This window comes from Cygnus olor, chromosome Z (assembly GCF_009769625.2).
Source record: "Cygnus olor isolate bCygOlo1 chromosome Z, bCygOlo1.pri.v2, whole genome shotgun sequence".
Lineage (NCBI taxonomy): Eukaryota > Metazoa > Chordata > Aves > Anseriformes > Anatidae > Cygnus > Cygnus olor.
In genome coordinates this window covers 19,909,736-19,936,859 of record NC_049198.1, presented here as the reverse complement: position 1 = coordinate 19,936,859, position 27,124 = coordinate 19,909,736, and the positions used below count along the sequence as shown (strand labels likewise).

Sequence of the window (27,124 nt, the reverse complement as noted above, 5' to 3'; positions counted from 1 at the left end):
TTAACAGTATCAATAACTCTTGTAAAAAGTTTCAGTAAGATGATATTCTTCAAATGTCAACATTGTGAAGAAATTTCTATGTGTAATTATATGAAACTCTACAAACAAATAGCTCTATAAATCTCTTGGAGATGAAAAAAAAAAAGTTGGAAAAAAAGTATATACAAATCTAGTCCAGTAGGATTCAAGCTGTATTTTCCTTTGAGCCACAACACATTTCAAAGCAAAAAGGCTATCGATGCTACATTTGTAGAATGCACTACATCTTATGGCCAAAACTAGCACAGTGGTGCCAGCTCTGCTGGGTGGATGATGTTGCCTTCTGAACCCCAGTGATTAAATCTGTGTGGTGTCCTGTACTGCATCTCATAACTGCTGCCAGCATTCACCCACACAAACATCAGGGCAGATAACAGCAAGCCCTTTTAGGAAATTCATTCCAAGAGGTATATATAGAAAAAACAGCCAATCATTACCAAACCTACTTAGCTGCTGTGCTGAAGCATCCTCTAGACAAGATCATCTTCCTTCTTAAACCTTCTGTTCATCATCATCTTTATTGTCTCAGAAATTTATGTACGTTATGACTTGAAGCTCGTGTGAAGTGCTGTCATTTGAAACTGGATGTTTCAATGACTTAGCCGGCACCTACATTCCTCTTGTCATACTTTTATGTATTTGCCTTACTATTTAGGGTCCATCTCCTCAGGTTGAGTTTACTTTTATTTCCCCATTTTTCTTTTGCATACCTTTTATCCTCCTTATTTACCTTGAAATCTAAGTGAGTTTGAAATAACCCTCCTAATTTGAATGTTGAGAAAATTTGCCTTTGTGAGGCTACAACAAAACCATTATTTTCCTAATTTTATCATAATTTCATGAAAAATAAACTACATTATTTTAGTTTTTGCCTTCAAAACCTCATATAAAATATGTATTTATACACCTAAAACTGAGCAATTGCAGAATTGTTATTGCAGCTTTCATCCTTCTTTGCTCAACCTCTCCTATGCTGTTTGTTACACTTATTACTGTATCACAAATCTAGTTATGTTGTAAATGCCTTGCTTTTGAGCTGTAGATTTCAGTATCTATAGCATTATGTTATAGCATCTATATTCAGATGCTATAAAAAACATCTACTATACTCTGAGAAATAACAAATAAAATGTACTAAAAGAACAGTGAAGCCTGCTAGTGGTGCCAGTCAAAAGATCAAGAACAAGATTTAAATTACTAGAGATGGTTATCTGAAAAAGAGAAGAGATTTGATATGTTATGTTTTGTAATGGAGAATCTTAGGGAGCTTTCCTAATACAGGTTTCACTTAAAATTCTGTTTAATTAACATGTACATCACTAGATACTTGAACAGTGATTATTAAAGTACTACACATTGGGAAATTAAGTGAATTTATTTTAATAACAGCTAAATTCTGTTAGTTTTTTTGTACTTCAGATATGTGATGCCTGTAAATTTTGACAAATGTGCTTTTGTGAATGTGTATGGATCTATACGCAGCATATAGTACATGTTATATAGTATGACATATGTATATAGTATAGTTTTGGTTTTGTATCTCAGTTTTTCCAAGCACTCCAGTTGTGCCAAAAATACAATTTAGCCCTCAGAAATTATGTTTCTTCAATTTCATGTGAAAAGCCAGTGTTATAAAGCCTGTATTGCCTATAGTGTATATGACCGAATGAAGTGCATCACACTTCCAATAATCGACACCTTTTGTCTTAACAATTTGTAATATTATTACTACCATCTGACGCCAGTTTTGTTTGAATTAAATTGTATGTGTAAATATTATTTTCTTCCCCCCATCATAACTTTTGTTTCAGTTAAGCCTTTTTAATTCGTAAAAATCTATCTACTTCTATTATTTTCCACTTGGCATAGCTCCAGACATTTTTGTACAAAATCAAGTCTTACAGTCTTGAGCAATTCAGTTCTCATGTTTCAAAATATGTGACTTGATAATAGAAAAGGTTGTACATTTGAATCCAAAGGTTCAAAAATTAAAAGGTCAGAAAAAGATCTTTTTTTTTTTTTTTAAATATCACTATTTAAAAGTCAATCCCACATTCTAGTGCACTTATTTTTTGCTGAATACACAAAAGGAAAGGTAAAGAAACAATTACGTCTTATTATATTCAAATACACAGTCTGCATACGAGAATCTCCATGTGGGCAAGAACCACAAGAATTGGAGATCTGACCTAAGTAGGGAAGGTACTATCTTCCTGGAGCTTCACTCCTCCACTGGAGCTCAGATGGACCATGCAGTTTGGTCCCAGGCACCGTTACCCCCAACAGGTATAGAAGTCACACATGCTCCCATTGCCAAGCTGCAACCAGTCTTCAGCCCATGGGCTTGGAGGACCCCCCATGTACTGCTAGGTATAAAATACATCTGCAGCAGGGGAGATACGCTTAAACTGCTAATTAGATGCACAAATTGTCACCCATGATTTAACAGACAATACAAAAAAACGATGTACATCGAGAGCGCTGTTCAGAAAATCTGGAGTGCCATACTAACACAGGAAGGTCCTTCCAGCTGTCCACTGGGCCATCTCCCAGTCACTCTCTACGGAAACTCACTTCTGCACTTGGATGCCTGTGAAAACTGATGCTGTAAATCTTCCCCATGTAATTAAACTAAACATTCTTGAAGTTTCTCCAAGTGGTGCTAGCAACTTTTTAGAGAACAAAACACATCTTTTTGTTTTGTTTATTTACTTCTCATTCTTGATTCATGTGTGTATTTATTTCTCATGGTTTGTATAAAGATGGTATGATAAGACCTTTATCTGCTGGGGTTTCATGTAGATAGGAAGAAGGAAATGCAGAGGAAGGATGTCCGATAGGCTGAAATTCTGTTTCTCAAATGCTAGAAAGATCTTGTCCAATTCCTCTCTACAGTTTTTCATCATTCTTAGTCTGTTATGTCTGAAACTGCATCATAAATTGTTGACAGGTGTATCCCTGGCTTGTAGAACGAAATATGATGAATTAAATATTTAAAAGTCAGAAGGCCTGAACTTGCTGTAAGAATGTTAGGCAACAGATAGCCTCACAGATTCAATAATGGTAAAATTCTGCATGTTCATTTATGAAAATTTCTGACAAATGAAAATGCCAAGAAACAAAAGAATAACAGTAGAATGAATATGTCTGCTGGTAGCTGTTCTGGTTATACTCATCAGCAGACGTTCTTCAGTAGTATAGGCCATATAAGTTGCTTTTTTTTTTTTTTTTTTTTTTTTTTGCTGGTATTACCTACTTCTTTGAATATCAAACAGAAACCTGCACATAATTACCCTAAGAATGTCAATAATGGATAGGGTTAAAAAAAAAAAAAAGTATTCTTTCAGAGTGGAAATGGAACTAAGGCCCGTAAGGCCTAACTTACACTGAAAAAACAGGCATTTTCCACATACTTCTCTTGTAATGTAAGGTTTCTTGTAAGCATGTCCAGTGATGTGAAAGAACTTAAAAATATACAAAGTACTGATCCACTTGAGCATGCTTTGTTAAAGTGCGGCTTGAAAGCAGTTTGTAGCAAGGCAGCTAGGCTGAAATGGACATTTAGACAGATGTTGCTAATGCTTCCAAACAAATTTCAGATTTTCTTCATGTCTCCTTCACTTTTAGATTGCTATAGTCTTAAAATGATATTGAATTCTGAAATTGAAATATCCTATAATTATAAAATTATTTAATTTCCTACTTTTCTTTTTATCTCTTAACAATCATTAAACCACCTGGATGTCAAACAATTCATACGATACAATCTGCTGTTTCAAATAGACTCTGCTCAGGCAGTTTCTGGCTTCTTGTTTATTTGAACAAATCTGTCGGTTTAAATGGAAGAAACTCTATACTGTAAATTCAGCAAATGCTTATTTACAGCACCAGACAATTGGGTTTGGATTTTCTTTCCTTCCTGGCCTATATTCTGTCCCTTGTTCCTTTCTTTTCAAAGTTCCATGGATTTATATACCTCTAATATCCACTGTTTCACAATTATTTTTTTTTTTTTGATTCTGAAAAAGTCAAACTAGAACTGATGCTTTTCTTAGAAAATGTGGCTGAAAAGAGGAATTGGGTGTGTGTAAGTAACTGTTGTGATTTGTTGCTTTTCATATTGGAAAACAGGAAGGTTTCCCTGACTCCTTTTCGTTCTCTATTCTACAATATGAACCTCTGTACAAGTCAGATAATGAGATATTAGATATGTGTCTTTTGTGTGGTCAGGGAGAAAACGTTCTGCTTGAGTCACTCTGGCTGTTTTTCGGTTTATGTCTGGTATAGTGATCATTTTGGCTGTTTTGTCCACTAATTACTCAGTATCGTAAATCCACTTTTACATCACCTTTCATAATTTTCAGTTCTTTCCTTGTGCTTATGAAATTTGAAATACAGTATTCCTCCCTCACTAGCATGCGACACAAGAAAAACTACACTGTAAATAAACTGAAAAGCACAGGTTTGATATTATTGCTCATTGTTCAGTGTCCCATTTTGCCAGCTACTCCTGAAGTCTAGGAGACACTCACCATCCAAAGAGCTTACTACAGTTACCTTCTCCCCTTCTGTATTGTGTGTGTCCCCTGATTTGATACTGTTGTCTCTCTCAAGTTGCTAGAAGTTCAAAACATACTGATAAGCTTCACAAGAGAGAGAAGTCAGTGATTTGGAACCTGAGGATAGTGAGTCTGTTTAGCAGGCTGTTACCACAGGATTTTACCAGGAAATTGGTGTGATATTAATCTTTCATTGTACTCAAATATAGTGGACATATATATATATATATCCACTATATTTGAGTACAATGAAAGATTATAAAGATTATAAAGATTTATATATATTAAAAAAAAGGGGGGAGGGGGAGAGAGAAAAACAGACAACAAAAAAATGTCAAAACAAACAAAAATTTTCATCTTCCAAAAGTTAGAATATTTTTTGGAAGGCATGGTAAGACAACGCATGGATCAAAATCAGTGGTACCCCTGTATCAAAACTTGCTGTAGTGTAGATAGACAATTGCATAATTAATTGCTTTTTAAAAATTCAACTTGTTCTATGTTAGTTCTGAAGCAAACTATTCAGTTACCCTTCCTTTAATGAGCCTGAAAAAGATGCTAGCTGGCTCAGCGATATTGAACCTGTGCCCTTTCCAGCCTAGTCTGCAGAAGTTTATTTTCTGATATATCCCCTTGGAAATGCTTACTAAGCCAATGTGTGTTTTGGTCTTTGGTTTAATGTCTCTGTTATCTCATGAGTCACCTCAGTGCTGTCTGTTTTGATTTCCATATTATTAAGGAAAGACCCATGCTTGCCTATGTTTCAGTAGGACTGAAATGACCATTTGGGTCCAATGTCTTGTAGGGTTCAGGACATTTGAGAAAACGTAAAAAGAACTGACTCAGTCGATACTGGCACAAGAACTGTTTTTATGCTTAGTAACGCTGTGGTTAGTGACTTAGTTACTGACATCTATTTTCCGTTCCCTAAAGGCCAGAAATTTGAGCTTGAAAGATGTTAGGAAGCATTCCTTGAACCTCTGGTAGTAGCAGTGGTGGCAACCTTCATAAAATCTTAGCATTTGTGCTGACTTGAATACCACAATTGCCTATAAAAATGATTTACCTCTTATCACTATGTTCCTCTTGGTACCATCCTGTTTATAACTTACATGCTTGCTGTTACAAACATGGCATATGAGGCCCTTCCAAAGGCAACTGGCTTTCAGCTTTAGAGATCTAAGTTTCCATTAAGTCCTTACTCATCAACAGTTCCATCATTTGTCTTTGATTCATAGATAGTGATTGCATTTGCATTTTTGGCAAGCTGGGCATTTGCAGCTGTGAAGCAATGTATTTTTCTTCTTGGAATTTCCATTCTTGGAAAAAGCTGGAAATGAATAACTAGGAAAAGTTTTGTAAAGCAATCACAGTTTTTAATCTTGTCCAAGCAGCTTCTCCATCTCAGAAATGCATTCTCCCCTGTGTCAGTAAAATGACCTTATGACTTTGCTGATACTGTGCATTTGCAACTGTCAGAATTATGCAATAGTAAAACGTAAATTCTTATTTATGCTATCAGTATCATTACATGGTTAAAGATGGGTGGGAAGCTTATGTTTTTCTGTTTCTAGTAGTTCTTCAGAACATTTTGGTCACTCACCTAAAGTCAATTAATATCCTAACCAGTCATTATTTTCCTACTATCTTGCTGATACTAGAAATGAGAAGTCCAATATCATTCTTGTAACTGAAGGCAAAACACTGTAAATCTTTTATCATTAAGATTAGCCATCTGGTCTCTCTGCCTTCTCAAACTTGTTTCAGATAGCAGTCATGGAATATTGAGGAATTTGCTTCAAAATTAGATGTTATTTTAACTGAAATATTCCTTGGCATTTAGAAATCCAGAATGAAGTGAAAAGTTATTTTCCAGTTCAAAATTGCTTGGAAGAGACTGTTGAAATACAATAATAACATAAAAATGTTAATAGCAAGTCCAATGTGGTTGTTTTAACCAGGGAAGAAAATGTACTTTTGCTTGTTGGCATATCTCTTTTCTTCATTCCTTTATGAAAAGTATTAGTAGGCAGAATTTTCTTTGATTGACATATTGATGGGTTTTCAGGATAAGGATCCTTTGTTGTATTTCTTTTCACCTCTCCACACATATCCAGTCCTTTCCACCTTTGACTGCTGATTTTTCTGGGTGTGTGAATATTCTGTATCATGTTATGTTTTATCATAATAATCCTGGTAAACAGTAATTGTGAGATTAGCATTCTGAACCTCTTTGCTGTTGTACTGTCTCTGTGCAGCCTAGGAGCGGTATCTCATTTCAGACTTACCTCCTAGTAATGTCCTGGTCCAGGTACTAGACAAACCAACCAAAGGAGAAGTGCTACTGGACCTGGTGCCCACCAGTGTGGATGAACTCATTAAGGATGTTAAGACTGGAGGCAGTCTGGGCTGCAGCGACCACTCCATGGTAGAGCTGGTGATCTGAAGGAGTTTGGGCCTGATGAAGAGCAAAGTCAGGACCTTGAACTTCCAAAGAGCGAACTTCTGGCCTGAAGCAAAAAAAGATTTTTTTACAAGTATTTATTTTCTTAAAACTTCTTATGATAATTTTTGTTTTGTGAGGTTTATTTTTTTGTTTGTTTTCACATTTTCACGTATTTTTTTACCACTATTCCCTCTGTTTGCTTCCAAATACTACAGAAATACCCAATCTAACATCTTCTACTCCCTTTTTAATGATGAGTCTTGCAAGTAAAAATACCAAGACAAGTAAATAAGCAAGTCTTTCATTCAAATTCTTCCTATTCCTTCAAATATTTCCTGTGAGTAAAACAGTTAAAACTAAATTTCTTCTCCAAATCCACTTTTGATAGGTTCTTAAAAAGCAATGTTTTTGATATTTCCAGAGCCCTTCCTACTATTCCCAATAAAATTAATTTTAGCCCTTGCAATTTTTTTTATTTTTTATTTTTTTAAAGGCCAGATCTCTAGAACTGTACAAAGTATCCATTTTGCAGGTAGGAAAATGGAAGCACAGAAGGGGATAAAGTGATTCACTCAGGATGACTCATCTAGTGCAAGAAGTGTTTTTGAATCCTATTATCCTGCTTCAGTCCTGCAAAAGAAAAGAATGAAACAAAGAATTTCCTGATAGCTTATAGAGGAAAATAGCACGGCCCCTCCCTTGGCTGCCAGGAGGGCTCCATTTCTGCTTAAGATTTGTCCTTAAGAGCCGAAGACTTTGTAAATTCTGCTCCAGGATCATAGGCTAGGCATGATGACTGATTGTGCATGTATAATTGTGTCGGCTTGGGAGGACATATAACGCCATGTGCAAATATGTGATGGGCTTACCAGAGCTTTGGGCATGTAGCTTTGTGCCATTTGCTGAACAGAACTTCTTGAAAAACACTTTTTATTTGGCAAAATTATTAATTCCCCTGGGAACACTTCATGGGGTGAAATAACCCGATCACAGGGAAAAGTAGTTGGAGACATATTTTTCCAAAGGAAGAAATGTTACGCTGGCATTTATTATTTTATTTTTTTGGCTGAATCCACTGGGGATAGAAGCTGGCATTTCTCCTTCTCTGGCTGTTGCATTACTCATTTTGTAATGTTTCCAGAGTAATATGATCATGTCCTTGGCGCCAACAAGTATGGCATGCCCTGTCCCAATTTTAGTAATGACAATATCAAGAAAATAGGCTTTTGGAATCAAATTGCCAAGCAGACTTTTTTTTTTTTTCACAAAGTGAAATTAATCATTTACATTTTTTCTCAAAAACTGGAAATACCTTAATGGTAGATGCCTTTATGTGATTGACTTTTTTTTTTATTTATTTATTTTATTTATTTTTTGCTTTTGACAATTTAAACACACAACCCTTCAGTACTAGTCCGAAGGTTTGTGGAGTCCCAAGATGGGTGATGAAAGGCAACATGCTTTTCCTAATGGAGAGTGGCAGCAGAAGAAGCAGTTCCATCAGGGAGTATGGCTGGTGGATAAGCACCTCTGTAAGAAACACCTGTTTCCCTCCCAGTTTCTTAATGTGAGCTGGAGTACAGAATTCATTCTCTGAAATTGGCTTGCATTTACAGATAATTTTATAATTGATGGGAAAACCCTGAATTGTCCTTGGATGTATTCATAGATTCATAGGAATGTATTTCTGTACATGGCAGACTGAGTTACAAATTTTAGTATTGGCATCACTTTCTGAGGAGAGTGCTAGAGTTTATTTTGCAATGTATAGTGATTTTATTTATTTTTTTTAACAGCTTTGGCTCATCGGATCACTCACGTTTAAAAAAAAAAAAAAAGTATTTTTTCAGTTCCTATTTCAGCCCACTGAAAATGTGTTCCCAAGTTTGTTTAATACTGGAAAAAAAAATGTCTTGTTTCATGTAAAGTGTGTAAGCTGACATTTTAACTACTGCATTCTTCAAGAGAAAGACTCATTTCTTTTGTGAGACATGCTTAGCTGTGTGTGTGGCATCATGAAGACTGTAGCAGCTAGTGTTTTGTTTTTTTCTTGCTGCAAATCAGTTTGGGAATTGTTTTTCAGAACCTGTAGACTTCTGCTGATTCAGGTATTTTAACAAATTAGAGTTGCTTAATATGTGTAGTAATTTTACACCACATAATATTTCTATATCTTGTTAACAGTTAAAGCACTGTATTTATGACTTTTGCTTTCTGACCCAACAGTTGTGCACAATAAGGATCTTACAGGAAGTGAAACCCCATACACAAATATAGGGGTACAAAGGATTTAAGTAAGAAATATTACAATACTAGTCAATCATTAAGAAATAATGAATGAGATGTTCTAGTGATCTTGAAGTCCGTAGAAGATGAGGTTAATCAAACTTGTATTGTAACCAAAATGAAGTGCATATTTGTTCTTCTAGATACTAACCGTTAGAAAGCAAACCTGCAGTACTGCACTTGAAGTCTGAAATCTCTGATGGTCCACCGGTAGTAGCTGTTGATAGCGTTACAGTAGCCTGGAAAAGAAAACTGGAGAAAAAAAAATGGTGTAGACAAGAGTTTAGAGATTAGGCCATGCAAGAAAACATCTCTCCAGCTATGTAGAAACATAAAGACTATAACCTTGTATGCATGTTATTATGGTTGAAAAATCAAGCAAAAGAGAAGGAAATACCAACAGCAGGATTGACTTAGGAATGTTTATTTAATCCTGTTGTGCATAAATATTTTGGTAAAGATTTTACTTACGTGATTTCATTGTGGTTTTACTTGGAGTCCTCAGAATGAATGCAACTCAGTTAATGAGATATTCTGTATTCTGTCCTATGTAGCAGCTCATTATATGGTAACATACTTTATTGACAACCTGCTGTTCAGCCTTACAGGGAAAGCAGTTAGTGTTTTCATTGGCTTTTCTATGGTGTTCATAAGTATATCTTACTGCTTCTCAGGCATGATTGAATTAATTTGCATATCACACATGTAGTATGAGGAAGTGTTATCCTCCTTACTTAATATAAAGAGAATTGAAACGCAGAGATTAAAGTGAAAGTATTTCCTAAAGTGTATATCCAAAATGAGATGTCTAACACTTCATTTCTTTGATTTTCTTGCATATAATGACTCACATATTCAAAGCATAGTTTGCATGAAAGTGTGAGAGAACAGTTTGCATGAAAGTGTGAGAGAACAGGCTAGGAGAGTACTGGGTGCATATCACCTCTAGTGGCTCATTCTTAGCCTCTTACACTGTCATTCATTTTTGTCCACTACTGGAAACAGAACAGTGCATCTGATGGACCTTTGGTCTGTCCAGTAGCTGCTGAGATATTCTGAATTCATTTGTGTTTGCAAGTGGTGATGCCATACAACTCAAGCAACAGCCTTTCAGAGTGGATACCTCATGACTGACAAATACGCAGTTAGTGACATGGTGAAGCTGGTGTGAGTGGCTAGTTCAGTATCAGGTGCTCTGCAGTTTGGGCAAAGATTGTTTCTCTTTCTTGATGATAAAAGCACTTTTTACCTTTCTCTAGTCCTTTGCATCACTCAGTACCAACCTTAAGCATTGAATGAGACAAGAATCCCACTAACAGGGGCTTGTTACTCAGAGCCCTCTTTAGACCCTGAGCAAGGCAAGAGTTTATTAAAAAAAAATATATAGTATCACTTTATTTATTTGTTTGTTTATTTATTTCTATAACGTAGAAATATGAGGTGACTGAGTTAAGGTTGGCCTAAGCTTATAAATTTTTGAAATTTATGAAGATGTTCACAGAATCAGAAAAAAATATATATATATACATATATATATATTGCAGACACTTGGCTTAATTGGCTTAATCTCTCCTGTAAAATATGAATAACTAAAACATCTTATAAAACAAGTTCCAGATTTTTTTTTAATACTATATATATATATATACTATTTGAGAAATATATTTTCTTTCCCCTTTTCTTTATATGCAGTCCTGAGCTGATGGTGAATGTTCTCCTCAGGTACATATATACATATATACTGAAATCAAATGGGCTATTCTCTTCTATTTGATCCTTTCTGTCCACAGCCCTCATCCATTCTCTGGAAGAGACATTTTATGAGCACAGGTTAACTTGAGCTCAATTGTTCTAAAGACTTAGTAATTATGAGCTGGGTGATGCTGAGGGAAGTGACTTTTTGTCACGAAGGTTGTACTTTCCTTTCCTTTGGAACCTCTCTATCTGTAGGGTATTCTCTAGGAACTGGGAAGAGTGAGGATCAACTCCAACATCTTTCTCCAGTCATCTTCTGTCTAGGGTACTCTTTTCCAGAGATCCCTGACGCTAAGCACAGGGTACATGTAACCGTGACCTCACTGAGTGTTTATTGTTGTTGTGGCTCTACATGAAGGTTTTCTGGAAGTTTTTTTCAGGAAGTTTCCAGATTCTTGGTAGTGTTAGCCCTGTGGAAAATTTGTATCTATTTCCTGGATTCTCTGTGCTTTCAGCAATACTGCAGGATATTAACTTAAATATTTTATTTCTGAGGAACTGCCTCTTCTCATATGTACTTTTTATCACACAACTAACTGAGGAAAAACGTAAAAGCAGTTTGGCTTATTCTCATAATGACATCTGACTGGATTCACTGAAACGGGGCTGAGCACTTCCAGCGCATTGGATTTTGCTTTGGTGGCAGCTTCCAGCTTCTCAAACATAACATTACATTCATGTTTATATTCCAGGTTTTTCTGAAGGAAAGACTTTCCACTAATATCTTAGGGGAGCTGCATTTTAGGATTAGTCAGTAAGCTTAATGGATGGTTTTCATGTTTTAATAAATTGCTAGATCAATATTTTGAAATACTCTGAGATTTCATTCCAATGCATTTAAATTAGAGAAAATTAATAACAATGTGAAAAGCATTAAATACATGCTATATTCTCACACCCAATGCAGGTTGGTTTCCAACACTCATCCCAATGTCCAGATTCAGCTCAGAAAGTAGAGCTGCAGAAAAAGAAGCAGGGATAGCTGGATGGATCAAAACTCAACCCAGAAAGAAAAAGAGTTTTTTGAGCACTTCTTGAACAAATTAGGTGAAGTGATTTTTTAAAACATGTTTGAAGGCACTTTAATATGTACAGCCTGGAGAAAAGGTGTTTTAAGGAAAATAAGAGCAGACATAAATAAGGAATGGTTTAAGTGAATAATGATGGTAGACTGTAAATTAAACAATGACAATAATATAGTGGAAAACCATCAGTCCTGCTGATACTGCACTTCTAGGATTAAGTAGAGATTTTTTTTTTTAGCTTTCATTACCTCAGATTATCCTGAAAGAACTCTGATTCTTCAATACACTCAGCAAATTTCCTAATTCAGACCTTGACCGCCAGAAGCCTTGGGGAAAACTGTTAATATGTTGGTGGCCTTTTTTTTTATTATCTTTAAAGTGGGGAAATGGTCCTAGTAGGATTACTATAGAGAAAAAAAAAAAAAAAAAAAACCATAGCAACTTAAAACAAGTTTAAGCCTAAACAATTCCCCAAATATCTTGGAAATTATGTTACATATTGTTTCTCCCACATTTTTTACTTTGCATTTTTATTATGCTGCAATAAGACAAGTATTTCAGCTTCAGAGAAACATCAAAACAACAACTGTGTGTAACAGTATCTAGAATCCGGGATTTGTTTCTATACATCACATTAGTAGGAAGGTGTTTACTTGCAAGAGCCAAGTTCAGAGAGTAAAGATTGCTGGGTGAAGAGTGGTCATCCCTGAGGAAAGAATAAAAGAAATCATAAAAAGAGTCCTAGTGTGGCTGAGTAGAAGCAAATTGATTTAATAAGTGCAACAAAGCCTTTAAAGACTTGTGTGCCAAATACGCAGAGCACTGGCGTATAATTAAGAATAATGATGTGACTTTATGAGAAGTAAGCCTTGAATTCAGTATCACAAGACCATTCTAAGCAAAGTCCCCCCAGATAAGGAATAGTCATCGCAGGAAACTCCTTGGTTGGAAACTTCATAACAGAACATAAAACAGTTTCTTTAGAGAGCTTGGCTACATTTCCTAAGTCTCTTTTCCTAGAAAATCGTGAGAAGGAAACTTGAACAGATAGTTGGAATTCCTTTACTAGCATGTTTGAGTAGACTAATTCTTATAAATCTTTTTGCTTCAGTGTATTTTTTATCTAACATGTTCTATCAGCCTTTTCTCTGGGCTTTTAATATTAGCATTAAGCCTTGTTACACTCTGAAATTAATTTCCCAAAACAGGTATGCCAAGAGAAAAAGCCAAGTTCTGCTACTGAAAGGAAATTTCATGAAGTGATACATTTTCTTCTTTTGTTTGCAGTCTTGATACTGGAAAATCTATCCACAGTGTATCTAAAAATGGAGTTAATCATAGGGCTTGCTTGCTGAATCACTTAACTGGGAATCCAAAGCCACAAGTAGGTAGTTGGCTTGAATTCTCAAATCTACAGTGGTAAAAGAAAATTCAGATGTAGATCATATGTTCCATTTATATAATTTGCTTACAACTCACTAACCATATATGCAAGTGACAAAAGTAAAAGTTTTTGTTAACATTGCTACAGAGAAAATAAAAACACGAGTTAGATCGTATATAATATGTATTTATTTCCATCAACTCTGGAGTGGTGATACAATATTTCTTCTAAACTGTCAGCATAAATATTTCTCTCCCTTTCCCCACCCTCCCACCCCCCAGCCCTTTCCTCAACTCTTTAGTTTTTACTAGGTGTGGGCGAGGAGGGAGAAAGAAAAGTAGGAAGTGAAAAACAAATACGATCTCTCCTGCTCCACTGTCAGACAGGAAATGTTTTGAAAAGTCCTGGACAGAGAATTAATGTAAGAAATGAACTTCAGACCTACCATTCAGTTATATAAGTACTCTGATTTATTTTTACTTTTTTTTTTTTTTTTCTGATACTGCAGGTTAACTTGTTAAACATCTACACTCCAGTTAGCTGTTGTCTCAATTTAATACTTAGTTTATTAATAAGAAATAGAAAGGCCCAAGAGAAATCATAAAAACATAAAGTGTTTTTCCAGTCTCATTAATTAATGTAAAATGTGTCTAAAATCAGTATTTCTCAAAGAAATTATAATATTAATTCAGCATATTAGCAAATCTTTGGACAGACAGTTAATTCAATGAATACAGTGAATGTATTTTGTCTATAAGCTAAAGCAGAATTTAACTCCCTAAAATACATAAATGAAAATTCAGTTCTTAACAGATAATCTCTGTTCCAGAAGAAGGGCCTTATGTCTTTGTCTTCATTTATTCCTTGCACTGCCTTTTCTGACTGAGAACTGTAAAATTAATATAATAGAATCGGTGTCTACCTTACCCAAAATGCTTTCTAATGACAATATTTCAAGAATCTTTGTGCATTTTTTTTTTTTTAAGAATTGGGTCATAGTAGTTGGCATGATTTCCACAGTAGCTGAAATAGTCTGTCCTGATAAAATAAACTATAACCAATGCAAAATAAATCCACCACATCTAAGAACAAAAGTTTAAACTGCCCTGCTTTGATTTGGGACACACAAATCCAGGATACACAATAACTAATGTATACAAGGTCTAAGAACACACTCTGCCTGTCATATCCTGTCTTACAGAGCCTTTCCCTACCCAGGGCTTTTGTACTGAACTACCCTAGAAAAGGGTTCACTGTGGGCTTTCTCTGCCACTGTTCATTATGAGGGCTGTCCAGGTGAGATGCCTCAGCTGGCGTCTCTGCCAGGTTTTCTCAGCCCAAGGAATAATCCAAGTTACAAATTAGGGTTCTGCGTTTGAGTGGATCGTCTGATCCTCCCCTTTCTCTAGTATCTACAGGCTGCCATGTGTGGGCTTCTGGCCTGAGGCAGAAGCTGTAAATAACTTGCTCTCTTCTTGGAGATGTAAAGAAAGATTTATTACCTTGCTTTTGCTCGAAATGAGACTGCTCAAAGGCAGTTGCTGCAGGGCAGTTTTTCTGTGATAGCTTCAGTGACTTACAGCTTCTATGCATTTGTTCTGGTGGTGGGATTGTGCTTCCAAGTGAAAATACAGGACAGAACGTTTGGGAATTGAGGAAATTGAGATGGGTAGGTAGGTCATTGAGCAGGTCGGTGTTTGGAGAAATTGCTTTGCACCAGAACAATAGACTCCTGTGTCAGGAGAAGAAGAAACTTTATTTCTTCATGTCTTGCTTGGCCCTATCATTTTTAAAGATGGCTTTGAAAGATAAGATGTCCCTAGAAGATCAATTATTTTGGATCCCATTTCTTTCCCTCATGATAGTTTCCAAGGCTGGAGAGGCTGAAGGTAGATAGAGACTTAATTAGGAGTGCAATTTGTATTTTTACAAAGTCTTGTAAATTCTTCATTTTGGGGTAGAATTTGTTTTGTTCTCTCCTTTACTATTGCAAAAGTGCAAACAATAAAAACAGAACTGCAGTAAAAATATTAAGTTGCTAAGCTCTCAGTAATAAGGAAGATCAATATGAAGATTTTTATGCATCCTCAATTACGAGCTCTTGTGAATATTCATGATGATGCTATTACTTCTTACGTAGCTATAAGCAATATTTTGTACGCAGACCTTCTCCTTTTTTCCTTTTAGCAACCTTGCAGAGAGTAGCAGAGAGTCTTCTAAGGACTTGAAAAGAAGTCCACAGAGGGTTTATTTCATCATGTAAGGAAACTGTGCAGTTGCTAACACTGAAGTAGTGCTTATCTAGGATAAGATATCTAGGATTCTGAACCTTTCCAACCCAAAGATTCCCAGTACTGCCTGAAGCAAATCATCAATATTTTCCCTAAAGATTGCTTATGATGTTAGAACTTCTTTTCCTTTTGGGAGCACAGGGAAAATCAGCTATGAATGCTTACAAGTTGCTCAAGAGAGTTCACCACCTCTGTCCAGAGCCTAGATGATGCTCAGTGATCAAAACGTGCAAGCCCAATGAATAGCCAAAAAAGGAAAAAAAAAAAGGCTAATCTTTCGTCTCATGTCATGTTTGCTATCACTGAACACTGAATAAGGGAGACTTTAAGGATAAACAGTATCCAGTATGTCATAAAATATTTTGTGGAAATGCACAAACAAAAGCTGCTGAATCAGCACTGGCTTTTCGTAGCTTTGGTATCTCTGGAGTTGCAGTAAAGCTCTTTCAATGTAGAAGTTTCTGTGATGCATTCTGTGCCAGAAGCTGCTGTCAGAAAAAAAAAAAAAAAAAAAAGCTCAGCTTTACATATGTCATGCAAAGTGCCTGAAGCTGGCTGCAGATCAGCAGTGGAAACACCAGTCTTTAAATGGGCACTTTCTGCCTGTGAAAAGGTGGCAAAACTTCTGGCACCTTCATTAACAACTTCCATGCTCCTTCTTCGTGTAAAAGGAGCCCCCTCCACCAAAAGTGTAAGGAGGCAGAGAAGCATGCTACAGAGAGAATAACTTTTGGGTTGTCACTGACAGTGCACTTTTTTTAATTCACAACATATTCTCACTGCACTTTAAAATTTAACAGGAGCAGAAAGATAAATATGAAGCAGCCACAGCTGATTTTCTGCAATTTCTGCCCAGGCAAACTAGAGAGTCTGTCCACTTTTTACCTTAAACTTTTATTTATTTATTTATTTTTAAGTTGCATGCGTGCAGAAAGAAAAACCATTTGTGTATGAGACTTCAATTCCCCGTTCTGATTCTCTCTTCATTTGATGCAACATGATCAGCAGCTCCATTTCTTGCAAAGACTCATGATTCAGCCAAAGTAACATTTGATTTTCAGTGTACTAAAACATTCTCTATCTAAAAGCAATCTAAATATTTCGTTTAGATTTCTATAACCTTTTATGTCTGAAAGTTTTAACACATCTCAGTAAGTAAAAGCTCAACAAGACACTTAACTACTGTAGCATTTGAGAAACTTGTTATACAAACGTGTTTGTGGTACACCCGTGTTGTATTCACACTCCACCTTTTGCTGTAGTACTGAATTTTTCTTTTTTCTTGATGGGTATTTAAATAAAAGACATTTTGGTTGAGTGATATAAGCCAGATCCTAGCTGGTACATCTGAATCCATTTCGTTACTTTTGACACCCATCTAGTGGACACAATACAGTATCACAGGATGAAGTTCCTATCACAATAACTTTGTGCAAGTCTTGCACATGCTGTTATCTGGTGGTGCAAGCCACAGAGCCTCTCAACATCTCTCAAATCTCTGTGATTTTATCTAATAGACTTCTAAATTTTGTTATGGTCAGTATTTTATGACCTGACAGAGGAGTTATTCATAGAAGCCTGCCTTGGTGTTTGACTAGGAAAAATAAGATTGCTAATAGAATATTCATATGTGCACAAATCTGAGTGAGGAAAACAGAAACAAATCGCCAACAAAACCGTATGTTCCTTTACTTCAATAAAATCCAACCTTTTATTCAGTTGAATAATTAAATCCACTGTTAAGAAAATCAATTTGATAGAAATTTCTTATTTAATATTTTTCTGCTGAGACAGATTTACATTTAACTTCATTTATTTCCATCCCACTTTTAACTTTTGCTTTAGAGCTTTTCAGCTTATATATGTATTTGAAATGACATTGCCATTAATCTTGCCATTGCAAGTTAATCTTACCGTGCACAGGAGAAAATGAAACCTTACTGCTGCTGACAGTACAGCCTCAGTTAGGTGGCAGATAGAAGCAAGAAGCAAGGTAGTATAGAGAGTAGCTGTGACACTGCTGTGCCAGGCTGAAGTCTAATCAATGGCTGACGTGCTGTCATTAGACATAAATGAAAATGGTGTATGTCCTTCATTTGAACACTGTTTTCAAAAGGTCTGTTTTAGATGCATTTGTTATAAACGCATACTAACACTTATTGATACTTAAAAAGTCACGTGATAGATCCTCTGTTCATCCCCCATTCCTATGTGCTCTAGCAGTATTATTTAAGTTCCTGTTAGTATGATTAGTAGTTATAAACCAAGGTCTTATACACACCTTTTCTCCTATGATGTAAAACTAAAATTGATCATCAGTTTTAGAGACTCAAACAACCAGGAAAACAGAAGTCCCCTTCCACTTCTGGCTGGGTAGAACATGCTCCACCCTATCAGATGCAGACATAAATTTGCTAATCCACACATTTGTGACCACTAGATGGCACAACACCTGCAATCTAGCAGCTGAGCCATGTGCTCCTAAAAGACTCCATTCGGTACCAGACACAGAGATCAGGCTGCTAAGCAACATGGGTTGCCATGAGCACATCATCCAGACTACTCACCCTGCACTGGTTTCTAATTGATTGCAGAGTCTCACTCAAGGTCTTTGTACTGTTTTCAAAGCCTTTTCAGAACTGTCATGGACTATGTGAAAGAGCATCTTTCTCTCTCTCTTTCATTTCCCATGATATCTCTCTATCTTACTTCAGCCCCTCATGACAGCAGTGCTCCCTAGGAACTGTAAAATTGTTTACCACTCATGCTACCAAATACAATAACTAGAAGTGCTGGATCAAAACTGTAAAGTTCAAAGACGTAAGACAAAAATGGCCACTATGCTTGGCAGTGGGTGTAGAGGTCATTTTTTTCAATCCAGTTGTAAAATAGGAGCTCCCACTAATGTATACAAACATGCCAAAGAACGTGCATATACATTAATCCCACTCCAGTGCTTGGTTTATTGAGAAAAGCCAAAATACCTTCTTGAAGTGTTTGAGTAGTAATGACATATGAGTGATGCGTACTCTATAACAAATGAGCACTGTGCTGCCTTCCAGTGGGAGTCAGGGTAATGAGGGTCCAGCTCAGGAGAAATGGTGCATGAGGAATAAAATAATGCACCATCATGTTTCTTAAGGTATAGAGCTCATGAGTTCTCAGCATGCAAAGATACATATAGCTTCCTATATTCCTAATAGTGGTTTGCATTTTTTCCTCTACCAAATTTATATTCCTTCAGACTTACTCTTTTTGGTTATAAGCAATTGTAAAGTTTATTTCTTGTGTGCCTTGGTTTTGCCTTAGCAGTGGAACTGGGCAGGTCATGATTTCCCCATAATTACATAGAAGCAAATGCCTAGTGATGACTTGCCAGAAGAGTGTTCATTATTTTCAAAACTCCTGTGTCAATGTCATAAATCTTTTTCTCCTTTCTTTTTGCAGTTTCGATGTAGACAATGGTACATCGTCGGGACGAAGTCCCTTGGATCCCATGACAAGTCCTGGATCAGGGCTAATTCTTCAGGCAAATTTTGTCCACAGTCAACGGAGGGAGTCTTTCCTTTACCGGTCAGACAGCGACTATGACCTTTCTCCAAAGTCCATGTCTAGGAACTCCTCCATTGCTAGTGATATGTAAGTACATTATAAAATACTTTTAGCATATGTTTTGTGCTATCACGGGGTTAATGTCTTTCCAGCCACAAGAAATGCCTATAAAAATCAAAGAGAATAATCACCCATGTCAAGAAATGGGTAATTGTTTATTTCTTTATTTATGCTTGTATTTGTTTCTGTGGTTTTGTGAAAGTAAGGATATCATGGGTTTCATGTTTTTATGCACTGTATTAGCTTTGACAGAATATTAGAGACAATCAATAGTGATGTATCAAAACACTAAAGAGAACTCAGATTTCTTGGTTATTATGATCTTTTCAATGCAAGCAATACAAACTCAATTTCTGCCTCTTAATATTTGTAAGAAAAAGACTCCATTTATTTGTAATTGGTGTTTTTTGGTGTTTAGAGAAAAGATTTACCACGTCATAGATTTGGAGGATGGCTTGGGTTGGAAGAGACCTTAAAGATCACCCAGGTACAACTCCCCTGCCATGGGCAGGGACACCTCCCACCAGACCAGGTTGCCTAAAGCCCCATCCAGCCTGGCCTTGAGCACCTCCAGGGATGGGGCATCCACAGCTTCTCTGGAAAGCCTGTTCCAGTGCCTCACCACCCTCTGAGTAAAGAGTTTCTTCCTTATATCTAATCTAAACATACCCTCTTTTAGTTTAAAACCCATCCCCACTGTACTCCCTGAAAAAGAGTTCTTCTGAATATTTTCTGTAGGCCCCCTTTAATTACTGGAAGGTCACTGTAAGGTCTCTCTGACACTTTTTCTACTCCAGGCTGAACACTACCAGCTCTCTCAGCCTTTCTTCATAGGAGAGGTGTTCCAGTCCTCTGATCATCTTCATGGCCCTCCCCTGGACCCTCTCTGACAGGTCCATTTCTCTCTTGGCTGGGGGCCCCAGAGATGAGCACAGTACTCCAGGTGCGGTCTCACAAGCATGGAGTAGAGGGGAAAGATCACCTCCCCTGACCTGCTAGCTATACTTCTTTAGGGTAGGGTAGGGTAGGGTAGGGTAGGGTAGGGTAGGGTAAGACAGGACAGGACAGGACTAAGCAAAAGTTAAATCATGTTAATGGAGGCATTATCCAAATTCCTTTTGAACATTGACAGACATGGGGCATCAAAAACCTCTCCAGGAAGCCTGTTCCACTCTTCGACCACCTTCAGAGTAAATATTTTTTTCCTGATAACCTGATATTTGTTTGAATCTCCTCTGGTGCCACTTTGTGCTGTTCCCACATGTCCTGTTATAGGTTCCTAGGAAGCAGAGATCAGCACCTCCTTCTCCACTTCCCCTCCTCAGGAAGTTGCAGAGAGCATTGATGTCACTTCTGAGCCTTATCTTCTCTACATCAGATAATCCCAATGTCAGCCTCTCCTCATAGGACATGTTTTCCAGCCCTTTTACCAGCTTTGCTGCCCTCTTATGGATGTTTTCAAGGACCTTAATATCCATTTCATATTGGGAACCCTGGACTGCACACAATATTCAAGATGAGGCCACAACAGTGCAAAATATAGTGGGAGAATCACCTCTTTTGATGAGCTGGCTGTGTTGCGTTCAATGCACCCCAAAATGCAGTTTGTCCCCTTGGCTGCCAGGGCACACTGCTGGCTCCTGTTGAGCGTGCTGTCGACCAGCACCCCCAGGTCCCTTTCTACTGAGCTTCTCCCCAGCCACTTGTCTTCGAGTCTATACCAGTGTCCAGCATTGCTCCATCCCAGGTGCAGCACTCAACATTTTCCTTTGTTGAACTTCATGCTGTTGCAGATTGCCTAATGCTTTAATCTATCTAGATTCCTCTCCAAGGCCTGTGGATTGCCTTTTTCTGGTCATTCTTGAAAAGTGATCAGCAACCATGGACCCCTAAAGCCTCTAGAGCATATTCCCAGGTGATGCTCGTAACTACTTCCCTGAGAATCTGCAGACCCTGCAGCCCAGGGTATGGTTGGCTTTCTGGGCTGCAGGCGCACATTGCCAGCTCATGTCAAGATTCTCATCAACCAACACCCCCAGGTTCTTCTTCACAGGCCTGCTCTCAATCCAGACATTGCCCAGCTTGTATTTGTGTTTAGGATTGCACCCAGGTGTAGGGTCTTGCACTTGGCCTTGTTGAACCTCATGAGGTTTGCACAGGCTCACCTCTCAAGCCTGTCCAGGTCCCTCTGGATGGCATCCCTGCCCTCCAGCGTGTCGATCACACCACTCATCTTGGTGCTGTTGGCAGCTCAATCCCACTGTCCACATCACTGAAAAGATGTTAAATACCAGTCCCAATACAGACCCCAGAGGAATACCACTTGTCACTGGTCTCCACCTGAACACGGAGCTGTTGACTACAGCTCTTTGAACACAACCATACAGACAATTTCTCATCCATGAGAGATCCATCTATCATATCCATTTATTTCCACTTTAGATACAAGAATGTTGTTTGGGACAGTTTTAAATCCTTTGCATGAGACCAGGTAGATATCAGAAATTAATATATTCAAGAGAAGCAAGAATTATTAATTACAAAACAAACAAACAAAAAAAAAGAATTTTAAGAAAAGGCCTTCAGAAAGTTATTCTGTCCTCTCACCAAAGTTGATTATTTTTTTTCTGATGTGTGTATTTTCTGCTAGTGAGTCATACTTTGCAAATATGCATAGATGCCAGCTCGCATGGGTAGTTGAAATCAGGGGCAAATTTCTCTTTATTTGTAAAACACTGAAAACACGTTAAATATCCTAGCTTCTAGTCACTTCTAAGTAGTAGAAATTAAGAATTTTTGTTAATTTTTGTTTTGTTTTGTTCAATCTGCTCCAAATTTCACTGCCAAATAAGTGTTTATGATTTAATTATAAACTACTAAAATAAAAGGCCAGGTTAATAAGAATCCCCTAGTGAGCAAGGATATCAAAAGCAGTGAAAATTCAGCATTAATATAAACAAACAATAAACGTCCTCTTAAAAAAAATAACAGCATCAGTATACAGAAAGAAAATCAGTTTTCATAATAATGAGTGAAATTTCATGTGGTATTTAACTTGCAGTCATTATAACTGGAGACTCCTATTCTCACCTATCACTTTTAGAAGTGTTAATTAGTCTATCTAATTATAACTTACTTCCTATGTAAGTATCAAGATGAGTAAAACTCAGGCCTTTACAGAGACTTTGTTTAAGGTCCATACACCAGTTAATCTGAGAAAAACACCAATCCCTCTTGCCTTTTTGTAAAGAAAAAAGTGTTTCCTTTGTGAATGGAGACCTTCACCCAGTAAATCTTCTGACATAGAACCTTTCTTCTAAATGTACAAAAGTCAAGCTTTTAGTGTGACACCCTTGTAGGGATGCCATTTAGAAACATTTTTACAATCAGGGGCCAATCCAGTTCAGTGCATTGCTTAGATGAGTCATTTCAATTAAGAATTCAATTAGTGCTCCATCCTTGAACTTGTAATACACTTCTGTATTTCCTAGAATTCTGGGTAATATTTCAGTACATGGCAATAAATCATATAAAAAATTAATTATGGAAACAATGAGCACACTTTCTTCCTTGGATATTTGTATCTATTCTTTCTGTCAAAAAGTTCTCATAACAAATTTGCATATGAAGTTTACTTGACATCATATCTGGATAGATTTTAATAGTCTCCTGTCATAGAACTGTTTTGTTAAGGTTAATACTCCTGCACTTTTTAGGTTTGGACTGTATTAGGAAATGTAAAATGCTAGTGGTTTTGACCATATAATGTTAATCTAGTATCAGTAAGCCTAATAATAATGAGTTTGATTATATCACAGAAATGTACTAAAGGGAAACCAAGGAATGAAAGGGGGAAAAAAATTAAAAGAGAAAATAGTGAAGAAAATATACAGAAAAAAATACCAAACATCTCTTTATATATGGGTTCAAGGAGAAACAGGATGTGCCTGGAAAGGAAGCCCAGTGAAGGTTATTAAAATAAAAAAAACACTTTAGTTCAGGAGTTTCCTAAACAGGGTAGGGGCTGAAAGATTTGTCAGCGGAAGCATCACAGAAACATTTATATCACTCACAAATTGTTCTATTTCTGTTTTGCATCTATATGCATATTTAATTGTATATTTCTTATGCATGAGCAACATATATTACAAAACATACACAAAATTCAGGTAACACAGATGAATTGTACATAAGAGTTTAACCTTGAATCCTCTGATTTTTTTTAGTGCTTGAGTTACCAACCTCAATATTTCACTTTACAAAGCAAACTAGAAAATGAAATGCATGCATCTTATATGTGGAAGGAATATAACAAATATTTCTGGTGTTTCTAGTACTCACAAATAGTGTGCTCATAGCAGTACATTCCACTTCAGATGAAACAAAACCAAAACTTTAAGATTTCAGTCAAATATGGGGTGTCATGGCCAAAGACAGCCAGCGGATGGCAGTGCTAAAGCACTGAATTCTTTATTCTACCATTATTGTTTGCATTGCTGCAGCCAAGGGACGGAACCCAGTTGTGCACAGCTCTTTGAAACCCCAAGGCAAAATGCTGTCCTCTGCCACAAATGACCTAAAAGCAAAGCAAAAGATGATAACCAGGAGACTATTACAGTCAGATAGTATCCTCAGGAAAAGGAACAGAGTGAATCTTTGTGCCCAAGGTAGTAAACCTCACATAGCAACCAGAGAGAGTTCATTCAACGAGTTGAGATGGAACATAACAGAAGCAGGACCCGAAAAGAGAGAAGTGGAGAGTTTTTAAAATCAGATAGACTACAACATACTGTAAAGTAAGAAGAGTTTCCTCAGATTAGAGGAGGAAAAGAACAAAAGGCAGGATGAGCACAAGGCAGCTCAGATAGGAGAAGGTTAATGGGCCAAAATGGTGGGTGTACTTACAGCTTTTCAAGAGGCAGAAAAAGCAGCAGTATAGTAGGAAAGGGAAAAACAAAGCAAAAGGAGTAGGAGTCTGTAACATTTTTTCAATTAACTCTTGGAACAAATATCTTAATCCTAGAGAAAGAAATAGTAGAACAAGAAGATGACATGAGAAGATTAGTAAAAGCCATTCAAGGTCGTAAAATGTAAAGGCAATGTGGTTTAGACAGGGAGATACAAGATCCAAGGCAGAACAGCACAGATGCATTGTGAAGCCTGACTATGGATTTCTAGCAGGGAGATGAGGATATGCAGTATCAGGAAAAGTGAACATATGAGTGAGTCAATATGAGGAATTACAGGGTAATATCCACGACAAGAGACTGGAAAACAAGTTTAAAGGGAAGGAGAATAAAGAATGGAAAATAAAATTTGAAAGCCCTTAACTGCAAGGCTACAGCACAGAGAAAAAAGAGAACAGCAGCAGCAAGCTGAAAGATGAGAGAAATCACTAACATTGTATTGGAATGATTGTCTCATTACATTTGAAGACATCATTGAAACAGGTAGCTATGAATGTGAATGTCTTGCAGTGGCACACTGATTACTTGATACTCACCTGATAAACTGCTTTTGCTACTCAGAACTTGCAAATATAAACAGAGGAGGCAATGGTTAACACTTTTTATGCTTCTCTTGCTAAGGGATCACTGCCTTGATTAACAGTGCATGTGATCTAATTTATAGAGAATCTCCATTTTAGCAAAACCCAAGTCTCTAATGTGATGAAAATAAATAAACAAATAAATAGATTCTCCAGTGAAATCATTAGCTCTGCTGTAAACTTGAGAAAGAAAGCAACAAGCAGTCCACTGACTAGAGCAGAGCTCACATTTTAACCACACTTTAAAGGGAAAAAAGCAGTGTTCATAGTTCCCTGTGGTACTGAAGAAGCAGACCAGAGTGTAGCAGATGAGACCAGAGTACCAAGACACTCATAGTGTGGAAGAGTGCTTGAGCTCCCTTATGTTTTCTGAATGCATCTGGGGGGAAAGGTATTTGCCAATAAGCGCTCAAGTCTGCCTTCTACTATTTCCACAAGGTCACTGAATGCAGTCCAACATCCTAGCCTTTCAAGGACTTGGCCAGCTGAACCTCACTTAGTAGAAAAGTAGCTGTCATGGGGAGTTTTGGAGAATCCTGTGAGAGAGGCTCAGCACTGTTTCCTTGATCAGGTGAAATATCAGTGTAAACTCTAACTTGTATAATTACACAAAACTTCCAAATTTCTGTTCATCCTTGCTTCCATCTTCAAAACACCCAAACACAGTCACAAAACATAATCTGTAGAGAACTGCAGGGTCATTGACCTGGTGATCTGCTAAATGGCCAAATGGCCAACATTACATCCATTTCCCAAGCGGTCCAGCCTACTGCTCTTCAGCCAGTACCATCTGTAGATAACAGCATTCCTCTGCTGATAAAATAAACATCAAGAAAACACAATTTACTTTGGGATTTGTTTTCCCTGTAACAAGAATATAATACCGCCTCCTTGTAGAGGACATGCTGCTCTGTTAGACTTTATTGTAAACATATTGGTAAACCACTGCTATATGTCTCCAAAAAATTAAATATATATATATACACATATATCCTCTCTTTGAATAAGAAAACCTGATTTTGGACTACTTTGGAACACAGAGAGCCTGTGTTGTCTGATAAACATGACATACAGAGATTTGGGTCTGTTTAGTCAGGATGGATTATCCCTTTCTTCAGTAGCTAGAGAAATAGTTGTGGGATTTTAAATTCTGTGGGGGTATTTTTTCCAAAATGAAGTCAAAATAATCTGTAATTTTACAAAGAATAAAGATTAGTAGAGTTATCCTGGCTGCAAAAATATATCTTAAATAAAGGGAAATTCCAGGATAGGGTGTTCCCGTATTTGTCAGTGACTGGCAGGTCTGGTCCTGACCTGAAGCTGCAAACGGTTTGAAATATCCCTTTAACCGGCACATGGAACAATTGAGGTATACTTGCACACACATTTCCCAGTTCTTGACAGTTTGTTCAGTTTTTAAAACTTGCATTGTATTCCATCTGGATCAGATCAGATGTGTAAAGGGAAAGTACTTACAAATATTGGCAGACAAATATGGCAAACCTGGACGGTTACAGAGGTTCACCCAAGGTTTTAATATGGCCATAGAATCATGAAATGAGGATATATGTTTTCATCCTGAACAGGAAGCCAAATTACTAGTGATACAGCTTATTCTTCTGTTTCTGAGCCAGGAATGCTTGGATTTATTAATATAATACTGTGAGTATAAATCCAAAATTAGGGAGAAAGATACCCTTTTCCATGAAAAGTGACCTGCATAAAGTTCTGACAAAGAGACTAGCAAAGCAGAAGAAACACACAGGTAATGAGCAGATTAATTGTACCTCTATTTAACAAATGAGAAATAATTGTCTTTCCAGATATATTGCTGTTGAAATGTCTTATGATTTATCTGGTTATCTTTTTCTTTTTCTTTTTTTTTTTTTTTCTTTTTCTTTTCTTCTGAATTTGTGATATAACCTTATGGAAAATGTAAATAGATCTAGTCAAACGTTCATTAAAAATCAGCTATGATGAAGTACTTTCAATTTAATTTAAGCTTAGAAACAATTTTAATGAAAAAATGTAGTATGTTGTTTGAGACATTTATTTATCCATGCAAAGAAAAGCATTTAGTTGGCTGTAGGAAAAATAGGCCAATATTTTGCTTCATTGGGTTTGTTTCTTTTTCTTAAGAACTTTTAAATTGAATAAATCAGGTTGCAGCTTAAATTAA

At 36.8% G+C, this 27,124-nt stretch overlaps 1 protein-coding gene across 8 annotated transcripts in view; it reads left to right on the top strand.

The window, feature by feature from the left end:
* The window catches only part of PDE4D (phosphodiesterase 4D), a 546,954-nt gene that overhangs the window by 390,863 nt on the left and 128,967 nt on the right, over positions 1-27,124 (top strand). For 6 of the 8 annotated variants that reach the window (XM_040542116.1, XM_040542115.1, XM_040542117.1 and 3 more), the window contains one exon: positions 19,233-19,424. In XM_040542116.1, coding sequence (XP_040398050.1) covers positions 19,233-19,424 — 192 coding nt within the window. Of the gene's footprint in view, positions 1-19,232; positions 19,425-27,124 lie in introns of those variants that run through there. The other 2 variants (XM_040542124.1, XM_040542121.1) reach the window with 2 other exon arrangements.